The 22,184-nt window shown below is 42.1% G+C and overlaps 1 protein-coding gene and 1 long non-coding RNA gene across 4 annotated transcripts in view; one reads left to right on the forward strand and one right to left on the reverse strand.

Annotated features, from left to right (window-relative positions):
• Window positions 1-397: 397 nt before the first annotated feature.
• LOC130538716 (uncharacterized) lies at window positions 398-856 on the reverse strand. The gene is made up of 2 exons (XR_008953966.1): window positions 671-856; window positions 398-518 (listed from the first exon to the last, which is right to left on the reverse strand). It is a non-coding gene; the product is annotated as an uncharacterized LOC130538716 (long non-coding RNA).
• An 899-nt stretch (window positions 857-1,755) lies between these two features.
• Window positions 1,756-22,184, forward strand: part of pappa2 (pappalysin 2) — a 40,056-nt gene continuing 19,627 nt past the window's right edge. For 2 of the 3 annotated variants that reach the window (XM_057056555.1, XM_057056556.1), the window contains exons 1-13: window positions 1,759-3,474; window positions 6,866-7,098; window positions 7,541-7,768; window positions 7,909-8,507; window positions 12,961-13,109; window positions 14,299-14,438; window positions 14,629-14,782; window positions 15,185-15,377; window positions 15,631-15,764; window positions 16,459-16,641; window positions 16,990-17,290; window positions 18,269-18,397; window positions 18,704-18,789. In XM_057056555.1, coding sequence (XP_056912535.1) covers window positions 2,514-3,474; window positions 6,866-7,098; window positions 7,541-7,768; window positions 7,909-8,507; window positions 12,961-13,109; window positions 14,299-14,438; window positions 14,629-14,782; window positions 15,185-15,377; window positions 15,631-15,764; window positions 16,459-16,641; window positions 16,990-17,290; window positions 18,269-18,397; window positions 18,704-18,789 — 3,490 coding nt within the window. In that variant the 5' untranslated portion in view covers window positions 1,759-2,513. Of the gene's footprint in view, window positions 3,475-6,865; window positions 7,099-7,540; window positions 7,769-7,908; window positions 8,508-12,960; window positions 13,110-14,298; window positions 14,439-14,628; window positions 14,783-15,184; window positions 15,378-15,630; window positions 15,765-16,458; window positions 16,642-16,989; window positions 17,291-18,268; window positions 18,398-18,703; window positions 18,790-22,184 lie in introns of all 3 variants that reach the window. The other variant, XR_008953960.1, reaches the window with a different exon arrangement.

A 22,184-nucleotide genomic window follows, 5' to 3' on the forward strand; every position in this document is an offset into this window, starting at 1 on the left:
TTCATTCTTCTTTGTTTTCTTCTCATCTGATTTGTAATAAAATTTCCCTGTGTTTGGGTTACTGATGCTTTTCCCCCTCTCTAGTTTTGCCTTGGTCCACATCAGCACATAAGTTATAAGCTGTTTGGTGATGAAAACGAAAGCCCCCCAAACCCTCATGTGTGGATCAGATGGCGCCTGCTTCTGTTGCATAAGTAAGATGGATGAAAAAAAGCATAGCCAAGTTTTTTGTTAAACAAAACTTAACACAACCTCACAGCACCAAGATTCCAGGTTTGAACCCCCTGTTGTCAAGGGGCTTTTCTGTTTGACTTGTCCAACTGTCAAACAACACCAATGTATGTGAAGCTTATGTCAGACAGACCACCGAACCCACAATGACCACAGACCACAATGCTTCATCTTAAAATGGATTTATTAACAAATAACACAACGAACGAATCAAATGAGCGAAGTCTGGCGTTACGTTTGTCCAGAAGATGAAAGCTGGCAAGCAGACGAGAGTGCGGCAGGTGAGACTGGTGGCAAAAGAAAAAGGCAGCCAAAAAACAGAAATCCAAAAAAACACTTAAGCAAAGACTTTTCAAAAATGCAAAGCTGATGCCAGTATGCGAATGTGATCTACCACGAAAGATTCAAGGAGCGACTGGCAGAGTATGGGAGGGATTACCGGTAAATACTGCAGGGCCTTGATGAGCCGATGAGAAGCAGGTGAGGAACCAAAGGAAGAGTGGTTGGAGGAGTCCGGCCATGTCCAGCCTGAACAGAGAAGGGAAACAAAGCGAAGATGGAGAGATGAAATGTTCACCTTGTACATTAATAACAGTTTTAATAATAAAAGTGTATCATAAATTAACATGACACAGAAGTAAATACATTTTACGTTAGCTCTACTTGAATTGCATTTTCAAAATACCCTATTATATTTAAATAAATATGCAGTACTATTGTTTTTTTGATACATACAGTATATACAGTATATGCAAGCTGAGCTTAGAAACTTCAAAAAATAATAAAAAAATAGTATTAAGCAAGCTCTTAAAAAGCACCCAGCTAAAATGTCATCTTAAAAACAAGGATCAAGCGCCTTCTACATCTTGAAAACTGATCCTATTAAAAGTTATGTTGAAGACTGAGAAACTTATTTCCAGTATTGCTGATTTAGGTCTAGTAGTGAGACAGATGGAGATAAGATGGTTGGAGTGATGTATGAGTTTCACCTCAGGTCTCGGTGCCCAGCCACGTCTCAGCTTCTTAGTGTGTATGGGTGTGTGTGTTTGAGTGTGTGTATTCATGTGTGTGTGTATCTGTGTGTGTGTCCTTTTTCTTGATTCTCTTGTTTCTCTTTGTTGTTTTTATCCTTTGTGAGGCACTTTGTGCTACCCAGTGTATGAAAAGTGCCATATAAATAAAGATTGAATTGAATTGAATTGAATTAAAGCAACAACGTTACAGAAACGTTAATATATAGGCTCCTTCTCTCTTAAGGCGTTTGTGGAAGATGCGAGGTGCGGGACTGCGCAGCTGGATGAGGAAAGAAGAGGGTTTCCCTTATAAAAGCCTTGAAGTGCAAGAGTAAGGGAAGGACGCCATTTCCCGCCCCTCTAACACACACTTTTTTACCGGTGATGTCAGGGCGCGCAGGGGCTTCCTGATGAACGAGAGGGAGAGGTAGAGAGAGAGAGAGAGAGAGAGAGAGGTGGAGGGGGTGGGGGATAAATGGATGATGATATTAATATTGCTGGATGGACCGGTGCAGAGGAGAAGCAAGTCACTCTGAGGCGCGCACAGGCGCACAACCTATCCAAGAGGAGGAGACCCCGAAGCATTCAGAAACACTCAACGGGTTTTTACTGTATTTTACTCGGGAATAACTTTGTCTGTTCAGTTTGGTGCGTTTTATATCCCAGATTCACCTTGCATGTCGGAACAGGAGAGTAAATGATGCAGCAGTGATCAGGTAAAACGAAATAAGAGGCTTTTGCGTAAAGTGATCTGATTGTTCACGCAAATCTTTTTTCCCCCTGAAAACAAAGCAAAATGTATCCGCACTTCAGTGTTACTTCACTTTTTAAGTGTTACTGAACTGAATCTGATCAATTTCAACGAGAAAACCTGCCGAAACTATCGAAAAGCAGACGTAAATCTTTATTTTGTACCTGTGAACAGTAGTGACAGTGATAAAGGTTAACCAGTCAAGTGTGATGCGCTGCAGCAGCAGAGAAAAACTTTTTTATTTTAAACTGAAAGAAACCTACAAATATCACAATGTGCAGCCATCAATATTACCCCCTCTTTAGTTTGCACTATTAGTTAGTGCACTGTTAGTTGATCACTTACATTTGGTTACGTTCGTAGGTTACTTTAACATTTTTCACGTTGAAAGCGCGTTTTATTGTTGGGCAAATATGCGCAAACAAAGCCGGTAAGAACAGTCTGGTGTGACCTTTTGGAGCCCATTTTCAACCTTCTCTCAGAATAAACCCACCACATATATTTCCTATTACGACAAAATGCTGCTGATTAGACCAGTGGTCATCTCTCTTGTTCTCATCACCAACACGTGGCTGTTCAGCCCCGTGCGCTCTGATGCTCTGCGGCGGTACAAGCGCGCCATGGCCCGCCGGGCGGACCGAGAGCTCTCCAGCTTAGCAGGTGAACCCTGTACCGTCTCTGGTGTCTGGAGGTCCCGGCGGCAACCCCGCTCTGTCTCTTTGTCGCAACACCGCCCTCCAGTGGCCTATGAGCGCACGCACAGGAGCCGGAGAGGCTCGTACTCGTTAGAGAGCGCTGCGGCGGTCTGCGCGGAAGGCTGCCGGTTTGACACCGATAGCACGCACCAGGTCTGGCTGGAGAAGAGGAGTGGGGTTGGTAAACAGAGTGTGCCAGTGGGAGCAGGGGACCAGAATGGAAAGTACGATAAACTTTCTGCGACTGATGAGAAAGAGTTGCATTATGGAACAAGTACAGCGCGCCGCGGGCTTTCTCCGTTCAGCGCGCCGACAGTGCCGTCTGCGGTGCCATCCTCCAGCGCCTCAAGCTCCAGGCTCACCCAAGACCTCCAGTCGATGTTTCCTCTTGTGGAAGAAAGTAATTCCAGCTTGCACACAGAGGTTTCCACGGACAGCCCGACAGCTACGACTGGCCTGCAAGACTTCCATGCGCTCAAGCTGGAGAACGATGGAGACCAAAAGATACCGACTGGGATTCTGGAAGGCCGAAGCGACGAGGACTCCTCCGGGGAGGTGGAGGAGGTGGATCCACCGGTGAGCCAGCCTGTCGGTAGCCCGTCTCCATGGCAGAGTCCCATACTCAGCGTGCCTTCTTCTTGGATGACTGCCCTGTACTTCAGTGGACGTCAGGAGCAGCTTAAGTTGAATCCTGTAGCCGGGCTGGAGTTACCGAGGGGGAAGTTCAGCCTGGAGCTGTGGGTGAAGCCGGAGGGAGGGCAGAGTAACCCGGCGGTGGTCGCAGGTGAGTCAACCCTAAAGCCAGGTGATCGTGAATAAATAATCATCAATAAAAAATAAATAGCGAGATAGAACCTTTCCAAGAGCAATTGTAAATTAATGATTTAAAATACCTTAAATATAGATTGTAATCGTAATTTTTCAACACCACTGAAAAAAAATCCAACATTTTTTTCTTATAGATTAATTGAATAAACGTGGATGTTCAGACTTTATTGTCTAAAGAAGTGTATAATGAATTGGTTAATTAATGTCATAATTGTTAATATTCAGTTATACAGCGTTTGTGTCATTTGAGCATTTAATGAATTTAATGACATTCGACACAACACATTTATTGACAAAATAGCCAGTTTGTTAAAGAAGAGCACACTGATTAATAACGGAAATATTGCTACAAAGCAAACAGGTTTCAATGGGCAGTTTGTAATAAACCAAAAAAGGACTGACTGAACATAAAGGTGTCAGATAGTTCTCTTATGCAAACTGTAAAAATGTCAGCAAAAACATTACAATAACTATTGAGCTTCCATCCTGCTTTGGCTTGATTTCTATGTGTTAATGATATTTATTTGCATTATTCCCTCCTGAATTGTGATTATCCAGCTCCTCTATGAAGCTAATGATTTTTTTAGCAGTCCTAACAGTGTTTGCTTTCGTCCTTGTGCAACAACCCATTCAGATGCCCTTTTTAAAGAAGTTGTCGAACACAATATTAGTCTGGCTTGTGTCAGCTCTGGTTATGACTGAAAATCATAGATGTTCACACCTTTTTTCAATTAATAGTTACTAGGCCAGACTATATTCTACTATTCTTGACAAATGTTTGATAGGAGGATAACTCTGGCTATTGGAGCCAATCCACACTAAAGATATAAATATATTATAACATAACTGTTAATAACTGTTGATTGTTTTATCTTAATCAAAGTAGTCATCAATTATAAGTTATTACCTTTGGACATATTCAACCTATGTTGGGCTGGCTTCTCTGGTTTTACCTCCAGAACATCTAACATGTGCTACACCTCTAAAGTTCTCCTTCCTGATCCTCTCCATCCTTGTTCCCAGCAAAGAGAACCTCAACATCTTCATCTTTTCCACCTCTAGCTCCGCCTCCTGTCTTCTCCTCAGTGTCTCTGTCAGCAAACAGCATCAAGATCTTCTCTATCACCTACATTCTTCACATGTTCAGCCATTCACACATCAAAGCTGACGCTTTTCTTCCCACCTAATCACACACACTTTCATCCCTATGCCTGCCCTCACTACACATCTCAACGTCATCACTGTTATTATTGTTCTTATTCATATTATTATTACTAGCAGGGTTTGATCAGGAATTTGATCAGGAATTATAATACTATGTGTATTATAAGTAGTATTGATAAATGTATGACAGTACAGGGTGGTGGTAGCTGAGAAGCAGAGGGTTCTTTGTTCAATCCCCAGTGCAGACAAAACATGAAAGGTGTTCTGGTGGCAGGGGAAGGTGCCAGGACCTCTATAGAAGTACCCTTTAGCAAGGTACTGACCCTCCAAATGCTCACATGTGATATCCATTTAATCAAATCCAGATGGTACAATCAATCCTATTTTTAATGCTGATGAAAACATACTTTTAGTTGTGATTAAAATAAAGCTAATTAGTTATTGTGTGTTTTCATCTCCTCATTGGGCATTTCTGTTGATTCTGCACTACTGCAGACAGACTGGTCTTATTAAAGCCATCTCTTTATAAACGATTTAATTAACAACATATGAGTAGGGAACATGTCTACATCTGACAGGTCAGCACTCAGGCCGCCACAGTGGGCCAGAGACTCAGGAAGGCCGCAAACTGTCATGTCCATTCACATTTACTTTGATCAAAGATCCAGCTTCATTATTTAACCGTTCCCCTTCATTGGTTCCTTATGTGAGGCAGCAGTGTTTGGAATTCATGTTCTGTCTAGTGCCCTGTATTAATTTAACAAATACAGTTGCAAACAAACTCATTTAGTTCCTTCTTGACATGACATTGGTGCTACCACTAATGCTCTTTTTCTGTAAATCAGCTGATATTTTGTTTTGTTTTGTATGTTGGTAAATTAATATTATAGAGACAGTCTAAAGTTATTTTTGCTCATAATGGCAACATTTATGGAATTACAAATAGATTCATCAATAATTTTTGTAATAGAGGCAACTAATGACTGTATGAGACCCATGCTGGTGCAGTTCCCATGAGTCAACAGTTTTCAAAACTCAGTGTTCAATATATTGAATAAGAAAGTGAACTCGATGGTTGTGAGGGAAGCAGAAGAGATACATTGAAACTAGTCAGCAAAAGAAACCTTTTTTGTCAATTAAAATGAATGAAGAAACTAAATAAAATAAAAAATAAACAAAAATAGTCTACTACTGGAGCTTAAATACTATTTTTTGGACAATTCCCTTCATGTGTTAGAAAAAACCTTCTCTGTCATTGCTATAAGTGTTTGATTACTGGGGCCTTTCCACTTTGACTACAGGCTGAAAATAAGTTACCATTTCCTTTCCTGAACTTTGAAAAGGTAGTACATTGCCAGGATTGCAAACATTGAAGTGTAGCAGGATCTGACTTCCAAAGCTCCGACCATGTGGTCCTAAGGGAGACAGCATGCTCCCAATTACCCATAGCCGCTGTCTGAATTTTGCATTCTTCTTTCCCCTCTGCTGGGAGGTAACTCTGAGTCGGCTGACGTCCTTCTCTCCTTTGACTTATTGTAGTCTACTGCTGCTGCTGTTGTGTGTCTTTCATGATTTGGTTTCTCTCCCGGTCTGCCAGCAGATGAAACCTCATCAAACTAGTGTTTGGAAAAAAGTACCGCTTAATTTCATAACAACATGTTTCATAATTTACATGTTTCAATATATGAACTAGATTGGAGAAGAGGAGCTTAACCTTGTTGGCATGTTCTCAGGAATGACTGATGCTGCGTTCAAACCCCTCATGGATCCTTGTTGGACCATCATATGTGATGTATATTTGTGAAGTAGAAAGAAATTAAATAAATTGACTAGTGACCCTGGGGAGGAACTCTTTTCACTATGAATTGTGGAGATGCAGCAGTGAAAACTCACTTTCTTTGGGATATTTGACAGTTTAGCATTCATATACATGGAAGTGTCTATCAACATAAACAGTGATGGGGAGGGTGAAGGGATTTCCTGACCCGAAAGCAACATCTGGGGAGCAGATGTTTTTACAGAAGCATGGATAAATATAGGTTCCTGGCCTCAGTGTAATGCCACAGCCCTACTTCATGTCTCACTGTCTTTGATCTGTTTGTGTTCAGCATGAAAAAAACTTCATTGTATTCATATTTTTTGTACTTGCTGTGGTGTAATGTGTAATTCTTTATTTCCCACAGGTGTGTTTGACAACTGCTCCCACTCACTCAGTGACAAGGGTTGGTCAGTAGGCATCCGCACTTTTGAGCCTGGAAGCACCAAGGATGCTCGTTTCTACTTCACGCTACGCACTGACCGAGCTGTGAAAGCTACCACAGTCTACAGCCACCAGAGATACCGAGCTGATTCCTGGACTCACCTGATGGTCACTTATGACGGCCTCCACATGACTCTGTACACTGACGGGGCGAAGGTGCGATATTTTGAGTTGTGTCTGTACCTCTTACGGCATCAGCTTGTTGATTTAAGTTTGACAAAGTGAACCTCTCCTCTCCTCTCCTCTCCTCTCCTCTCCTCTCCTCTCCTCTCCTCTCCTCTCTCTCCTCTCCTCTCCTCTCCTCTCCTCTCCTCTCCTCTCTTCCCTTCCCCTTACCTGTCCATACATACCTTGGCACTGCCAGTAAATGCCATCATCATCAGACATGTGGTCTTCAATCAGATGTGATCTGTCATTCTCTCCCGCTTGATCTCTCTTCCTCCTTTACTCATCTGTCCATCAGCAGAGTGATCCCACATATAAACCTGGTCCCATTCAAGGTTTCTCCCTGTCAAAGGGAGTTTTTCCACCATTGTTGCAGAGATAACAGACACTATGAAGATATATTTGGATTGAATTGAATTACTTGCTCTTTCAGGATGGAGAGAGCAGCCTGCAGACCGGGAACCTTTACAGTCCCTTCATGAAAACATGCAGGAACCTCTTTCTTGGCAGCGGCCAGTCAGATCAGAGTCTCAGCTTCAGGGGCCTCATAGGTGGGGTCGTCCTGTGGAACTATAAGCGTTCGCAGGAGGAGCTGCTGAAAGGACCGCTTCACATTGACCTGCATTTACCAGTCTTGGCAATGTGGGCAGACTTCCTGAAAGTAAGTACTAAATTTATTTTACCCTTTGACTCTTGATTTGCATCTGCAGGCAAATTACAAAAGAATATTTTCTGGAATGGTCAGGTGTCGCTGACTCAGATTTCTTTTTTCTGCTCATTTTTTTTTCTCCGAACATGAAGGTGGAACAGATTTGGACTCCAAGCAAAATCGGACTCCACCCGGCTATTGTCACCACTCCTGTTCCTGAACAAGAAGTCGTTTCCCCATACCTGCCACCGCCCTGTGGCTTGACACCTTGTGACAACACAGACATAATTTCTGGTTACAACAACAACTGGCAACTCTGCACTCAAAAGCGCGTTCGCTATCGCATTGTTAACCTTTGTAACGATGATGGCGGAAACCCCACTGTGTCTGAAGCCCAGATCATGCTCCAGCACGATGCTCTAATTGAAGCTTTTCATCCATACAACATTACATTTGATCTCAGTGTGCACAACGAGAAAAATACCAGCCTCCGGCAACAGTTTATTCTCAGCAACTGCCAGATTGAGAAGATTGGGAACCGCCGATGTGACCCAGAGTGTGACCACCCAAGAACAGGCCATGATGGAGGGGACTGCCTTAGACAGGGGCCCTGTTACACTTGGAAAAGACAAGATGGAGTGTGTAACATGGAGTGCAACAGCATACAGTATGACTATGATGATGGAGATTGCTGTGACCCAGAGTTCACTAATGTCGTCAAGACCTGCTTCGATCCAGAGTCTCCTGACAGGTGTGTTGAGCAGATAAGTCAGTTGCTTTTCTAGCGTTTGGTACCAGATCAACTAACATCAGTTTTTCTCCGGTCTACTTGCTGTTCAATTGTAAATTTCAAAATCATGCTCTTTAATGAAAGTTCCCATCATAGAAACCTTGCATCTCCGCCAAGTGAGAGGTTTACTCAACCTTTAGTAATACCTGAGCATTTTAGAACCTGAAACCAGGAGTGCAAAACACTCAACAACAGAAAGATGGATGTTAACTCATTAACACGCAGTTAGCATACCTTGGATTATTGTATTAAGTATGTAGAGGTGTCTCATATTGTTCAGCTATATCTCTCATATTGTTCCCTGCACTTGGCTGCAAGGGACACAGTATAACTTCATCACATTATTGTGTAATATAATAATGCTTTGTAGTTCTGACAATGGAGAAATGTTCTGCTAAATTGCAGTTATATCATCCTTTGCAAAAAAAAGATTAGTCTATTACTGGTATACAGCATATAAAAATACAAGTGGAAAATGAAAGTATCCAGTTGAAAAAGTAGCAGTGGGACTCCACTAGTGAGGAAATGTTTTTGAGGTAAGAAGCTTCTGGGCTTAAGTGACCACTAAAAAGACTCCCTGTGAGTGGGCATTCTGCCTCGGCACACGGCCGTGCCTTAGCTCAGAGGTGCCTCAAACATCTCAACATGCTGCAAGCACAAATTGGTACTCTCTTCCCCCAATGGTTTTAGAGAGAGAGCCCTGTGAAGTGGGTATGGTGAGCAAAGGAGCCAAGGCACACACTTATTTTTGCTAAACAAGTGGATTGGCAGCCTGCTGCTTTCCATTTGGTTTGACAGGCAGCCTCACGCAGAGCTCCAAATAGCATCGCCAAAGGTTGCCATGAAGTCGTCTGCCCATGTTTCTTACATTTGGCTTGTTAATCTAAATTGTAACCACAAGATCTACACTGGGCCACAGAGAAGCAGAATATGGTAACCTGAACTTTTTTTTTCTTCTTTTTTTCTCTCAAAGCAACAGAATCAGCATTTGATGTGTGGAGTTGACAGAGCGCAGCAGTGTTACACAAGAATCTATTAATCTATTAATTATTATTAATGTGCTTCAGACCACTAGACACCGTGTTCACCCTTAATAGCATTTTACATGCTTTGGTATTGCCACTCTTATTGCAACTGAAGACCATAATGGAAATAAATAAAGGTGAAATAGCATCTTTAATTTTAATAAAGTGTGCATTGCATATGTAATTCAAACCTAAGCCTTCAGTGGAAGACAGTTTTGTGAGAAATGACACAAAAAATGGAATATTAGTACTACTAATAATAAGAGAGTGGCATGGTGGTATAGTGGTTTTAGCAGCGGTGTTTATAGCAAGGAAGTTCCAGGGGCTTTTCTGTGTGGAGTCTGCATGTTCTGACCACGTCTACATGGGTTCTCTCCAACATTCCAGCTTCTTTCCACAGTCCAAACATATGCATTGAAGATAGGGGATTTGGGAAACTGAAAGATGAGTAGATGAATTAAAATAACAATAAGAAAAGGTGAGTAGAGATTTAAAGTGTGGACATCTAAAGGGGGTGCATTCCAAAATCAAGGACAAGGCAGGTAGAATATGTATGTAGGTAGAATGTTCTCCTTTGAAATTGAGTGTGTATAATGGACTGGGAACCAGTGTTTAATTCAAATTTTAAATGCCCACTTTTAAATTTATTACGTTGATAGCAGCCATGTTCATTCAATGTTCTGCCCCTCAGCTGCAGCTGGAGATCACCTCTCTGTCACTACCTTTTCCCACCCCAGCTTTCACCTGGTTTTATTGTCCTAACTACTGGTTCACAGTAGTTTTCTCTGCTACACGTTTCCACAATGGTTAACTTCAGCCGTGCATGTTACAATGGCATATTAAATTTTTGCTTTGTGTTGGAAATGGCTACCATGGTTACTCTTATAATTATTGTCGTGTTTTTGAAAGTATCAGAAGTCACAGTGGGTATGTGATACAACCTTACAGAGAGTTCCTGCCAGTAAATTTTGGATCTTCGTCTGAGGATGAGAAGAACGGCCAATACACAGGAGACCAGTGTCATAAATCCTGGGCGCAGTGAGCTAACAGAAGTGGTGGTCTTCTGGAAAGGTCTCAACTCTGACTTGTTGAAAAGGCTGATATGTGTGCACGTCAGAGAAAGAATTAATGTGAGGATGACATTTTGCTGGCACGTACAGCACTGAACCTTTTTTATGTCTCTGGTCCGGCTTTTTATTCCATATCTCCCCCTTTTCCTGCCTGACTTCTTGGCCAGCTCAGCACTGTGGCGGAAACTATATGTGTGCAGCTGCTGTGTGTTAGTACGAGCCAAATGTTTTGGAAATTAGAAAATGAAGCGCCAGTTCTTAAGTAAATGTTAGTCAAGGGGTATAGAGCCAGGTGAAGAGCCGATCAAATCTGAGTAGACATTGACTGAATTAAGGCGTTCTTCTTTCTGGATGAGTAAATCCTGGATTGTTCACTTGCTTCAGCCTTTTGGCTTCTGCCATTACAATTTTTATTCTGAAGGTACAACTCCTGCTCTCTTCTATACTTTCTTCAGTAGTTCCTTTTTCTGTTTGTATGTTTGTTTGAGCTTCAAATTGTCTTCAGGTTCTGTTTCATTCAGCCCACTTTTTATTCTCCAGATCTTCCTCTTCATATTTCATCAGCTTTTCCTCTTGATGTTTCTTCATCTTCTCTTCCTGGACCTCACTCAGCTCCTCTGTATCTCACTCTCAGGAGGTCCAGACAGAAAGAGGAACTACAGTATGTGTCTCTTTGCCGTGCTTGTTCATCTCTAAAAGCAGCTGCGAGTGTGGGTCACTAAGGTCACATCAATGCGGCTCCCTGGCATATTTCTTGGGTTTCTTGGGTCTCTTACATACTTATTACTGTAGCATTTGGACTTTGGTGAAGTGTTTGTTGGATGAAGTAATGGTTTATCTCGGTAAAAAGAATAGGTCTTGTCGTTATCTAACTGTAGTAATAATAGATGCAATACTTAATAATTTACATCAAAGATTTGGCATGGTGAACCTTTTCTTCTTATTTTGAAAAATAGTAGCAATAATAAAGAGAAAACTTTTGCGTTTTGCTGTTAATTCACACAGTGTTTGAGCTGTCAACATATTGTAATTTCGTTATTACTCTACCCTTATGTAGAGCACCCAACCCCCCCAATTGGCATTAGACTTTAATGTCTGATGTAGTCAACTTTCTGCCACTTGTGATTGCACACTGGGGTGATAGATGTGGAAATGTGTGGCTTGGAACCTAAGCTAAGCTTCATCAATGGAGTGAGAGTGAGGATTTTGTTGAAACACATCACACTTAAACTTAATCTAGCCAAGCAAAGTGCCAGTGAAAACACATTCTTATTTACAGTATGTCATGTGCGGAGAGCGGGAATTCACTGAGGGAAGGATTACACTCACACAGGATTTCCAGCTGCTAAGCAACCTTGATATAGTTTAGGAGTGTGTCATTTAATGGGACATCAGGGTTTAATGTGAAATATTGCTGTCTTTTTTCCCACCTTTTTCATTCATTCAGTGGCAGCTATTGCAGCTATAAGGGCAGAAAATGCAAAGAAATTGACATGATTATGAAAGGTTGATTTTTCCACTCCAAATCAGTTCTCTCATTCACGGACCTGAAAAGTGTCTTAAATGCCTAATCACCTTTAAGACCTTACCCTCCAAAAAGCAACAGTGTCAAGGAAATGTGTTAAGGAATTCATCACTGACCTACAGAAGACTAGAAGAGAGGTGAGGACAGGACAGAACAGGACAGGACAGGACAGGACAGGACAGGAGAGGAGAGGAGAGGAGAGGAGAGGAGAGGAGAGGAGAGGAGAGGAGAGGAGAGAGGAGAGGAGAGGAGAGGAGAGGAGAGGAGAGGAGAGGAGAGGAGAGGAGAGGAGAGGAGAGGAGAGGAGAGGAGAGGAGAGGTTTCTTCACTGTAGCTAGCTTTAAGGCCCTCCTCACAACCTTCTCCTTCTCCCAGGCTTTTGGGTGTAGTTAAGTTTCGGGACCTCCAGGTTTCAGCTTGTACCAGGACATGGAGCTGGTTCTCTAGCAGGGGTGCCTGACAGCTAAACAGTCATCCCCTAGTCTGCAGCATTATAGCTCATCAAAAGGAGCTCCTGGAGATGCTTTAACATGAGAGTTGAGAGTTATAAGACGAATCCTGGTCAAAGGTCACTCCGAGAGTCATTTAACAGATAAACAAAAGTATCTGACACATGTATCAGTCTTAAAATCGATGTCATTCAAAAGGCTGCAGACTTAAATGATCCTCGTTTGATTTTCTTAGAACAGTCCTCAGATCAGTAACAGTCGATCACACAGGTTAATTTACCATTTCCAGGGAGCACAGCCCTAAACAAATATTCCTTATTCCTTCCTGATTTTCTGTCTACACAGGGCTTACATGAGTGTCAAGGAGCTGAAGGAGGAGCTCCACCTGAGCGGAGCTGACATGCTCAACGTTTTCTTTGCCAGCAACTCGGTTCGTGAAGAGCTGGCAGGTGCTGCTACCTGGCCGTGGGCTAAAGAGGCACTAACCCACCAGGGTGAGTGAGGAACAGCTCATACGTTGTTCTGAACCATTTCCCCACTGTACTTTTTACTTTGTATCATTGAAGTCCTCTTTTCACACTTTGAATCCCTACCTACTCCTCCATTCTTGGCCAGTCCTTTCAAAAAGTGGAAACACTTTTGACACAAACACATTTGAGAAAATTTAACAATATTATCTAGTAATTGTCGGTGAACTAAATATTACAATTGAATTTATTTAAAGAAACATTTTCTGCTCACTATTTAAACAGCCAAACTCCAAACAGAAGTGCTGATTCTGACTATATTTTATTTTATATTCTTCCATTGTGACATACTGACATCTTTCTTTTGTATATTCTTCTAAGTAATCCTGTAGTGCCAGATTTTATCCAAACAATGTAAACTGTGACCTATCTTGATTAGAGGTTGTTGTAAGCAAAGACTTAATAGTTAAAGGGCATCTTTCTGCTGCTTGTCTCATTAGAAGAGAGTGAAAAGTTCTGCTCACTGTGGCCCCCTACTGTCCATAATGGCTCCCACAACAACCCAGAACCCCCCAAACATGCTCTCTCTCATTGATTAAGTTGGGCGCTGCACCAGTTATGTTTCAAAACTGTTGTGTGGGGAAGGGCTGGACAGGTCTGTCATGTTCTGAGAACTTTTAGGTGTCAACCCCAGTGATGTCACAACGCTGACAGAGCATTACTGTCAATAACTGTATACAGCGATTGTGAACAAGTGAATGATCTGGGTGGTTAAAGCACTCAACACAAGGCGGGTGTGTTTGCCTGATGCACAGCATGATGCTGCTATGCAAAGGAAAAGAACCCAACCCTACACACCTACACCTACACACCTACACCTACACACAAACACACACACACACACACACACACACACACACACATACACACACACACGCACACACACACACACACACACACACGCACACACACACACTAATCGTGCAGTAAACGCTGATAGAATAAATAAGCAAATAATGAAAAATGACACAGACATGCAAGCAAAAATATGCAAATGAATTTTTACATTTTTTAATAGCTGTAGGAATAAAGGTTTATCCTGTTTGTAGACTCATGTAATGCTTAAGAAGGGTATAGTTGAAGGTGGTAAGGCTTCGTCCTGAAATTTGAGCTAAACCTCATTGTAAAACATACTGCAATTGTTGTGTGTCTGCAGGAGGTATGGTTCTAAATCCAGCCTACTTTGGTACTGTAAGCCACCAAAACACAATGATCCATGAGATGGGACACATCTTGGGTCTTTACCATGTTTTCAAAGGTGTAAGTGAGCGAGAGTCCTGTGATGATCCATGTCAGGTAAGTGTGTTTTCAGGACACTCATGTGACATTTCTATTTTTCATCCATGGCTGTTTTATTTCCAAATCACTGAGTACAACAAAACAAAAGAAGACAAACAAAAAAAGATTTCCATTTGCTTTTTGTAATATCATCTGTAAAATCTACGCATGCTTCCAAGAGCTGATCTCCTTGTCTGGTTGACATCAGGAGACCACTCCATCCATGGAGACGGGAGACCTGTGTGCTGACACTGCACCAATGCCCAAATCCAAAGCCTGCCAGGACCCGGAAGCTGTAAATGACACGTGTGGTGTGACCATGTACAGGGGAACACCTTACAGCAATTACATGAGCTACACAGGTACACTTTCAGCCATGTTGCACACGCTTTCATGACATAGGACATATCTGCGTAGATTCTCCATCATCCATAATTATCTAAGGTAGTTTTCTGTGTCAACTGGACTGTTTTTACTCTCTTTTGAAGAAGGCTTCTTCAGTTCATGAACTGAAAAAACAGTCCAGTTGACACAGAAAACTAACTTGGATGCCAAAGGACATACTCTGATTATATGACGTGGTAGGAGATGTGAAGCAGACCCTCTCATTTCTGAACAGAAGCTTGAATGACTGTGCAATTCAAATGTAAACAGGGGAAAGTAGACTATTCTCGCACACCTGCTGTTCACAGTCGATTGTTTTTTCTCCTCCCATATTTAGCACTGTGGCAAATGTTTGAACCTCTCCTTTCCTCCACTATCAGACGACAACTGCACTGACCATTTCACTCCCAACCAAGTGGCTCGGATGCACTGTTACCTGGACTTGGTCTACCAGACCTGGATGGCAGACTGGCACCCTGCCTCCATCCCTCTGGCCCCAGTTGTTATTGGCCACAAACTAGATTCTGTCTCAATCCACTGGCTGCCTCCTATAAGAGGCCCGCTTTATCAGAGGTATAAAACTATGGCAACCGAATGTTGTCTGACTGCTTACTATGAAAAATACAAGTTTTAGGTGGAATAATAGTTTAATTTGGAATTGTTTTGGTTTCAGACATATTTATACATGTATTAGCAGTAGTATATATTCATATGCATCTGTAATCATAAAATCAGCTCTGTAAAAGAGGCGTCAGACAACCTACTACTGTAAACTGAGCTTGAATGCAGTCAGTTTTTATCATCTATCTGTTTGCTTCGGTTCTAGCTCTGCTGCCTCTGGCCCTCTGATCAGCTGTGGCGACTGTGGCGTTGATGGCGTTTTTCACCAGTATGCCTATGAGGCTTCTTCCTCTCGCGTCTGCGACACGTCGGGCTACTGGACTCCTGATGAGGCCATTGGTTAGTGAAATGTCGTGTGGGACTTTGTAACCTTGAAACTTAATCCGAATATGTGGAAATCCTCCACTGGAATTTATGCTTTGAAAACAAGCAGCGGGAAGGTGGAGGGGCGGGCGGGGAGAAATTACGGCTGACTTGCTTTCACTGTGGGATCATAATGATGATGAAGAGTCTATTACAGTCTTCCTCTAAACAGTGGTATGTGCACAGTTGTGGAGACGGTCAGTCTACTGGCTGCTGTCTGCTCTCCCTTTTCACTCTTCCTGCTGCTTACAATGATGATTCACAGTCACATTATTAATCTTTGGGCACACGCACACACACACACACACACGTGCGCATGTGCGCACAGAGGGGTTCCTTAGAGTAGCAGAGGTGTTTTAATTCAGGCACAATGAGCGCACATTTTACCACAAACGTTTATCTGATGTCTCTAGGCAGGTGCTGGGCTGCTGCTTCATACTCAGCACAGCTAAGTTGATCAAAGCTAAGTAGTTGTAACAACAGGGAATGTTGTCAATAACATAAAGAGAAGGTTGCCATAGCCCTTTAAAATGTGTTAATAACTACACCAATATCTATCTTCTATACTATTCATAATAGCAGATGTTATATATAATTAAAGGTCATTACAGAAAATACGGTATAAGCGTATAAACAGAGTAAAATTGTGTGACTGTGCTATGAACGCCAGGCCCCCCTGACGTGGAGCAGCCCTGTGAACCCAGTCTCCAGGCCTGGAGCCCCGAGCTCAGCCTCTACGACACCAACGTGACCTCCCCCTGCCCTGACACTGAGGGCTGCACCCTCACACTGAGTTTCCTCCATCCGATGGTTCCACATTCACTCACGCTCTGGGTCACCTACATCTCTTCAAGTAAGTGTCTCATGTTTTTGTGTTGGATGAGCATTATCTTTTTTCTGCAGAATTTTTGGCCCAAAATTGCAATTTAATATTCAAATGAGAGCACAAACATTCTTATTGCTCGGTAACACAATAATGCATGTGAGAAAAGAATATACCTTATATAATTCCACTGGATGGGTGTGACAGAAGCTTTGTTATTTAATAAATCCAGATTAACCAACTGGACCTATTTAGACATGTAGCACCCAGTGACATTGCAACGAAAAACCATAGGATCAGTATGGAAAATGTGGTCTGGATAAAATACAAACATACTTTTTGTTAAAGTAAGTTTGTCTTTTTGTGCCGACCCACTAGACAACCCAGCTCTTGCCAACATAGAGCTGATCAGAGACGGGAAGCAGAGCATCCACCTTGGACCCCAGCATGTGTTCTGCGACATGCCCCTCACCCTGCGACTTGATACCCGCAATACGACCATCGCTGCCATTAAACTCTATACCTTTGACGAGAAGCTGGAAATTGATGCTGTCATGTTGGCGTCAGGGCCTGAGAACCCGCTCTGCTCTGGCTGCAGTCCTCTGCATTACAAGATCGAGCGGGAGCCGGCCTTTACCCAACCCCCACCACCACAGACACAGCACACCTTCACTGACAGGTAGATGCCAGATATCCCCTTCTGTCACCCCAACTAAGCTGGGTTGATTTCATCCTGTTAAAAAGTGTCCAAATGGTTTTTGGAATAGACACCAAATAGCAGGGCCAAGGTGGGCCAAGCTTCAGCTTCTTCTTCAGAAAACACATCAGTGTTGCACAACCTGTCTGTAAGTGCAAAAAGATGTCAGAACCGGAGGGGATTAAGCTATGTGGGACAGAAGAGGGCAGTGAGGGCTGAAGCAAGGAGGCTGGAGAAGGACGGCGAGCAGTGTCGCGATGATGGAAGGGGAGAGCCAATGGCAGTTGGAGGAGGGAAATGAGGAATGGAAAAGTGAACTGAGATCTGACTGATAAGAACAAGAAAGATGAGTGCTGATGGCAGCCGCTCAAACCAACCAATCAGATCACTTCGAAATGACAAACTTAAATGTTTTGATTTTGCCATCACATTCAGAAGGTTCTGAAGGTTACCGTGTGCAATTATTGCACTTTTCAAAGTACATTTTTCTAAAACATTTTTAAAAAAAAAAACAAAATCATCCTGCTGGCCCCAGAGCGGACGTGCACATGTCGATTAGTTACGCTTGATCAGATATCACGCTGTCTTCCTGATCAGAGATCAGTGTTTACAGTTGTTCCAAACATCCATCGTTTCCTCTCATCTGAATTTCACCCTGTGCCGGACTGAGGAGGGCAGTTTAGAAGGAAAAGACTTGAACAACAGAGGAAGAAGATCCTCTTTTGGATGGAGGTTTGATTATTAAAGGTAGAGTTTCCTCCTCGCGTGTTCTCTTCAGTGGCAGCAAATCAATTAGGAGATTGTAGATGGAAGGTCTGTTGCTGACAGACCCCCCAGTGAGGTAGACTTCAGAGTCACTGTGTTCTCTGTAAGCTGTAAACTACCAGGTCTTCAGAGACGATCTATCGCATGTAATGACGTCACCCCACCTGAATCCTGTACTTCCTCTTTGCTCTCCAGCTCCGTACAGCAGGGGGTCAAATACCAGTACATGATCCAGGTGGAAGCAGATGGTCTCCTGAACACTTTCTCCCCGCCTCTTGTCTACACCCACGGACAACCTTACTGTGGAGATGGTCTCATTCAGGGGTCTGTGACATTTCTCTCCTTTATCTCCTATATCTCTCCTTTATTATATTTATTCACCCAGACTGCTTTAGATGGAGTCTTTGCTCTCCGATATGATGGAGAACCTATATTTTATCAGACTTTGCTGAGTATTATAGATCAAACTTGTGTGACAGATTCATCAGGTAAGAGAAAGCAGAAGTATCAGCGGGAACTAGAGTCGAAAGCAGATCCATATGTTTCCTTTTTAATGTGACTGATGAAGATTAGACCTTATTAAGTCACCAAAAAAATGAGAAATGATGGTGAGGATAGTTTCCTCTGTAGGTTAGAGGAATGTGACGACAGCAACCTGTTGGACGGTGATGGCTGCTCTAAGAAGTGCCGCATGGAGGCGGGCTTTAACTGCAAAGGTGAGTCAATTTCAGTCTCTGTGGTGAAAATCGGTATCAGCCTTTTAGGAAAAAGTAGAGCCAATTTCTATGGTAAAGCAAATATCACCAGGTTGAATAAAGTTGAGGTTGAATGAATAAAATGTATAATTTTATTTGCTGAGTTTAACATGCCCATTGATATTGAGGAGGGTGAGAGCTCTTCAGTGGAAAAGTGGCATATGATGTCTTTGGAAATGAAACATATTTGGTCTTTGCAAACAGAAATGCATGGATTTATTTACATTCAGAGCGGGGAGTTGAGCTGATCTGACCTGACTCACATAAAGATGGCATTCACTACTTTTCATGATTGGAAAAGTCCAAGTCAATCGGTTTCCCCAAATTGATTCCAGAACTTGTTTTATAATAAAATTTTTGTTGGATTTTTGTGCTCTGTAGCTGGAGGGATTTTTGCCTTGGAATGCATATAACAGAGCAAAGTGATGTGGAAGTTAAAGTAATTTAGTAAAGTCCTTCTAACATATATCACCACTCCAGATACCCAAATAATATGTTTGGACTAGTAAAAGGTTATTCTATTTCTAACCTGAAACAATGAGGAAAGTATTTGATTTGAGACTTCCTATGACAGGAAGTCATTTAAAAGGTTGCCTTTTGTTCAGATTATGCAACACAGGTCTTCTGACCCATTGTCCTCTATTACTACATTACCACAGCTGTAAGAATATTCAGAACGCACCTAAGAAACCATTAAAACGTGGTTGACATGTGTGAGGTGGGTCTGATAATATGTAATAGCAGCTGCGACATAAATAAATAAATACCAGGGATTTTCCAATGCTAAAGCAGTGGCGCTTCATCCAACTTTAACATGAAAAGAATAATCAACAGGACAAAGGCTGGTTCAGATGGGCTGAAAAGTATTCATAAATGATGAAAGCATGGGAAGTTATACATAAAATTAATAAAACAACATAGAGCATCAAAATCAAGGACAACTATACAGAACCACCGAAGACGAGCACAAATTGGTTTCCTATCGATTTAAAAGGCGATTGATTTTTACAGACCAGCCTGGTAAATTATGTCCAGAATGACTATCGGATAACTGTTCCCCCTGAGAGCAGCCACGACTAGCTGTTCAGGACTTTGCTCCTCACAACTGAGCTCATTGGCAGTGACGGGAGGCCACCTCATAAGCCACCTCCAACAAACCATTAGTCATGATGGTTTTCAAAATTTCCCCCTTTTCACAAATCAAACCTTACAATAAAGAATCAACTGTAAATCGAGATAATATAGACCAATCATCGTTGAATTCTGACAAAAAAACACCAATTGTTTTTCCTCAACAGAAGAAGAACGTTAGCTACTGACAAAAACATCAGCAGTTAGGGCTCTCGTAATGTCCTGAGGCTTAAATGAATTGTCTACAGTAGCATTTGGGCTATTTGGTCACATAGTTTTCACTTGGAGAGCAAAAATTTGCCACTGAATGTGTGTTTCAGTGGTCTAAAGGAAGCCACAGAGAGAACCTCACTGTTCTCTAGAGAAGTCTTGGTGCATTATAGTCATACGTTCTTCACTTATGCATTAATGGGATGTCAAGAAACAGCAATTATTGACTGGAGTCTGCGTCTGTGTAGTTAATCTGCTGGCCATTATTATACATTTTCCAGCATGATGATTATGGGTAAAAGCACCACATTCTATTAGGGGACGGTTACTTTCATTAAATGAAAAAATTGAAATCAATATTTGTATGAACGCAATTTTATAGAGTTTAATCAAAGCCTGGAGCGCAACTTTAACAATGGTGATTTGGACACGGAAAAAAACGGCTGGAACACTATGATCATCAGGAGAAATATTCCAAGTAATAGTGGGAGCTGGAGGCAGATCAGAAAGATCTATTTCAGAACTACTGTCGTAAAATGACAATTCAAATATTCCTCTAACATGAAACAATAGGAAGGGATGATTAAAAATGTCTTGATTGGACGTTCTTGGAACATTCAGCTGGATTAATATTTTTTTGCGATTGTGTAAACACGCACCAAGGACTGAGCTGATTTTTTCACAAATGTTAAATATTTTTTGTAAAGCTTTCGAAGTTACTCTTCACAAACGAATTACTGTTAAACTTTTGACGATGCGATGGGAGACCCGACTTCCCTTCAAGGCTGCCTGTTCTTTCCTCAAGCACTTGGACTGAACTTATTCTTGTGTGGTGCAATTCTGAGAGTTAGTCACGGGGATAAAATTTCCATTATCCAGTCAATTTATTTGTCAGGGGGAAAGAAGTGCAGAGTTATCCCCGTGTCTCCACTACCAGAGCTCGCCATGCCGTGACTGAAGCTATTACATCTCTCGCTTTACAACGTAAAGACATAATGGCTAGGAAGGAAAACAATTTGGCAAACAGCACATTTTTACAAATTGCAACACTTAAATGCAATTATTCAGTTGTACTTATTAGTCATAGAATATCTGTTTGGCTTTTCTTCACCTAGGGACATTCACCCAAGCCAGCGGCTGCAATTCACCGCTGTTCTGCAGCAACCGCACAATCTACTTTTATGGTCAACTCGTCATAGCAGAGCCGTGGATGTGCTGCTTTCACCCTATTTTTGACTCGGGCCTAATTTTGTATTTCTTTAACAGCCTAAAAGTTAGATTACACGATATGATTACAGCATGCAGACATGAAATAGAAAACAGATGGTCCTAATAGTTAAGTTAAAAAATTGTCAAGTAGCCCTTCCTTACAAGGTTTGATAAACACAGGCTTGGAATTGAAGAGACAGGGTCATTTTCGCTGGGTCTGCGATGAGTTCACACAGCCTGCCACTGCCAGATGAACTGGGGATGACAATATTCCACATCAGCTTTCTCCATTCCACTTATCTTTCATCAGAACCATGTTTCCGTTGACTAATTGGAGCCAATCGTGCAGCCGTGTCTGTCCACAGCTGTCCAGATGTTAATGAGGCCAAACCTGTGAAGTGTCGGAAGTTTTTCCGCTCTTTAATAAACAGCTGCCGCATTAAAAGCTGTCGTGCTCCCCGTCCGATTGAGAAATGACGCTAATAACAACCATTACAGTGCTATAATTAGCCATAGGTATTCTTACATTATGTCTTGTGTAACCATTAACAATAACAAGACCCCGCTGAAAAGCCAGATTTTACTGATTGTGCCATTTTTTTTCCCATTTCATTTAAATCCAGACATCTAATTCATGCAAAATTAGAGTAAAGGTTTGATTTGAGTTCAGTCTTTTTAGTTCAGCCTACAGTACAGGCAAGAAGCTGATGTCATATAATTTATGAGCCAAGAAGCTGGACTCCCCTCTAACTGCACCCTGCATCCTTGTATGTTAACTTAGCAGATGTTTTACTGCACGAGCCAGC

This window comes from Takifugu flavidus, chromosome 15 (assembly GCF_003711565.1).
Source record: "Takifugu flavidus isolate HTHZ2018 chromosome 15, ASM371156v2, whole genome shotgun sequence".
NCBI classification, from domain to species: Eukaryota; Metazoa; Chordata; class Actinopteri; order Tetraodontiformes; family Tetraodontidae; genus Takifugu; species Takifugu flavidus.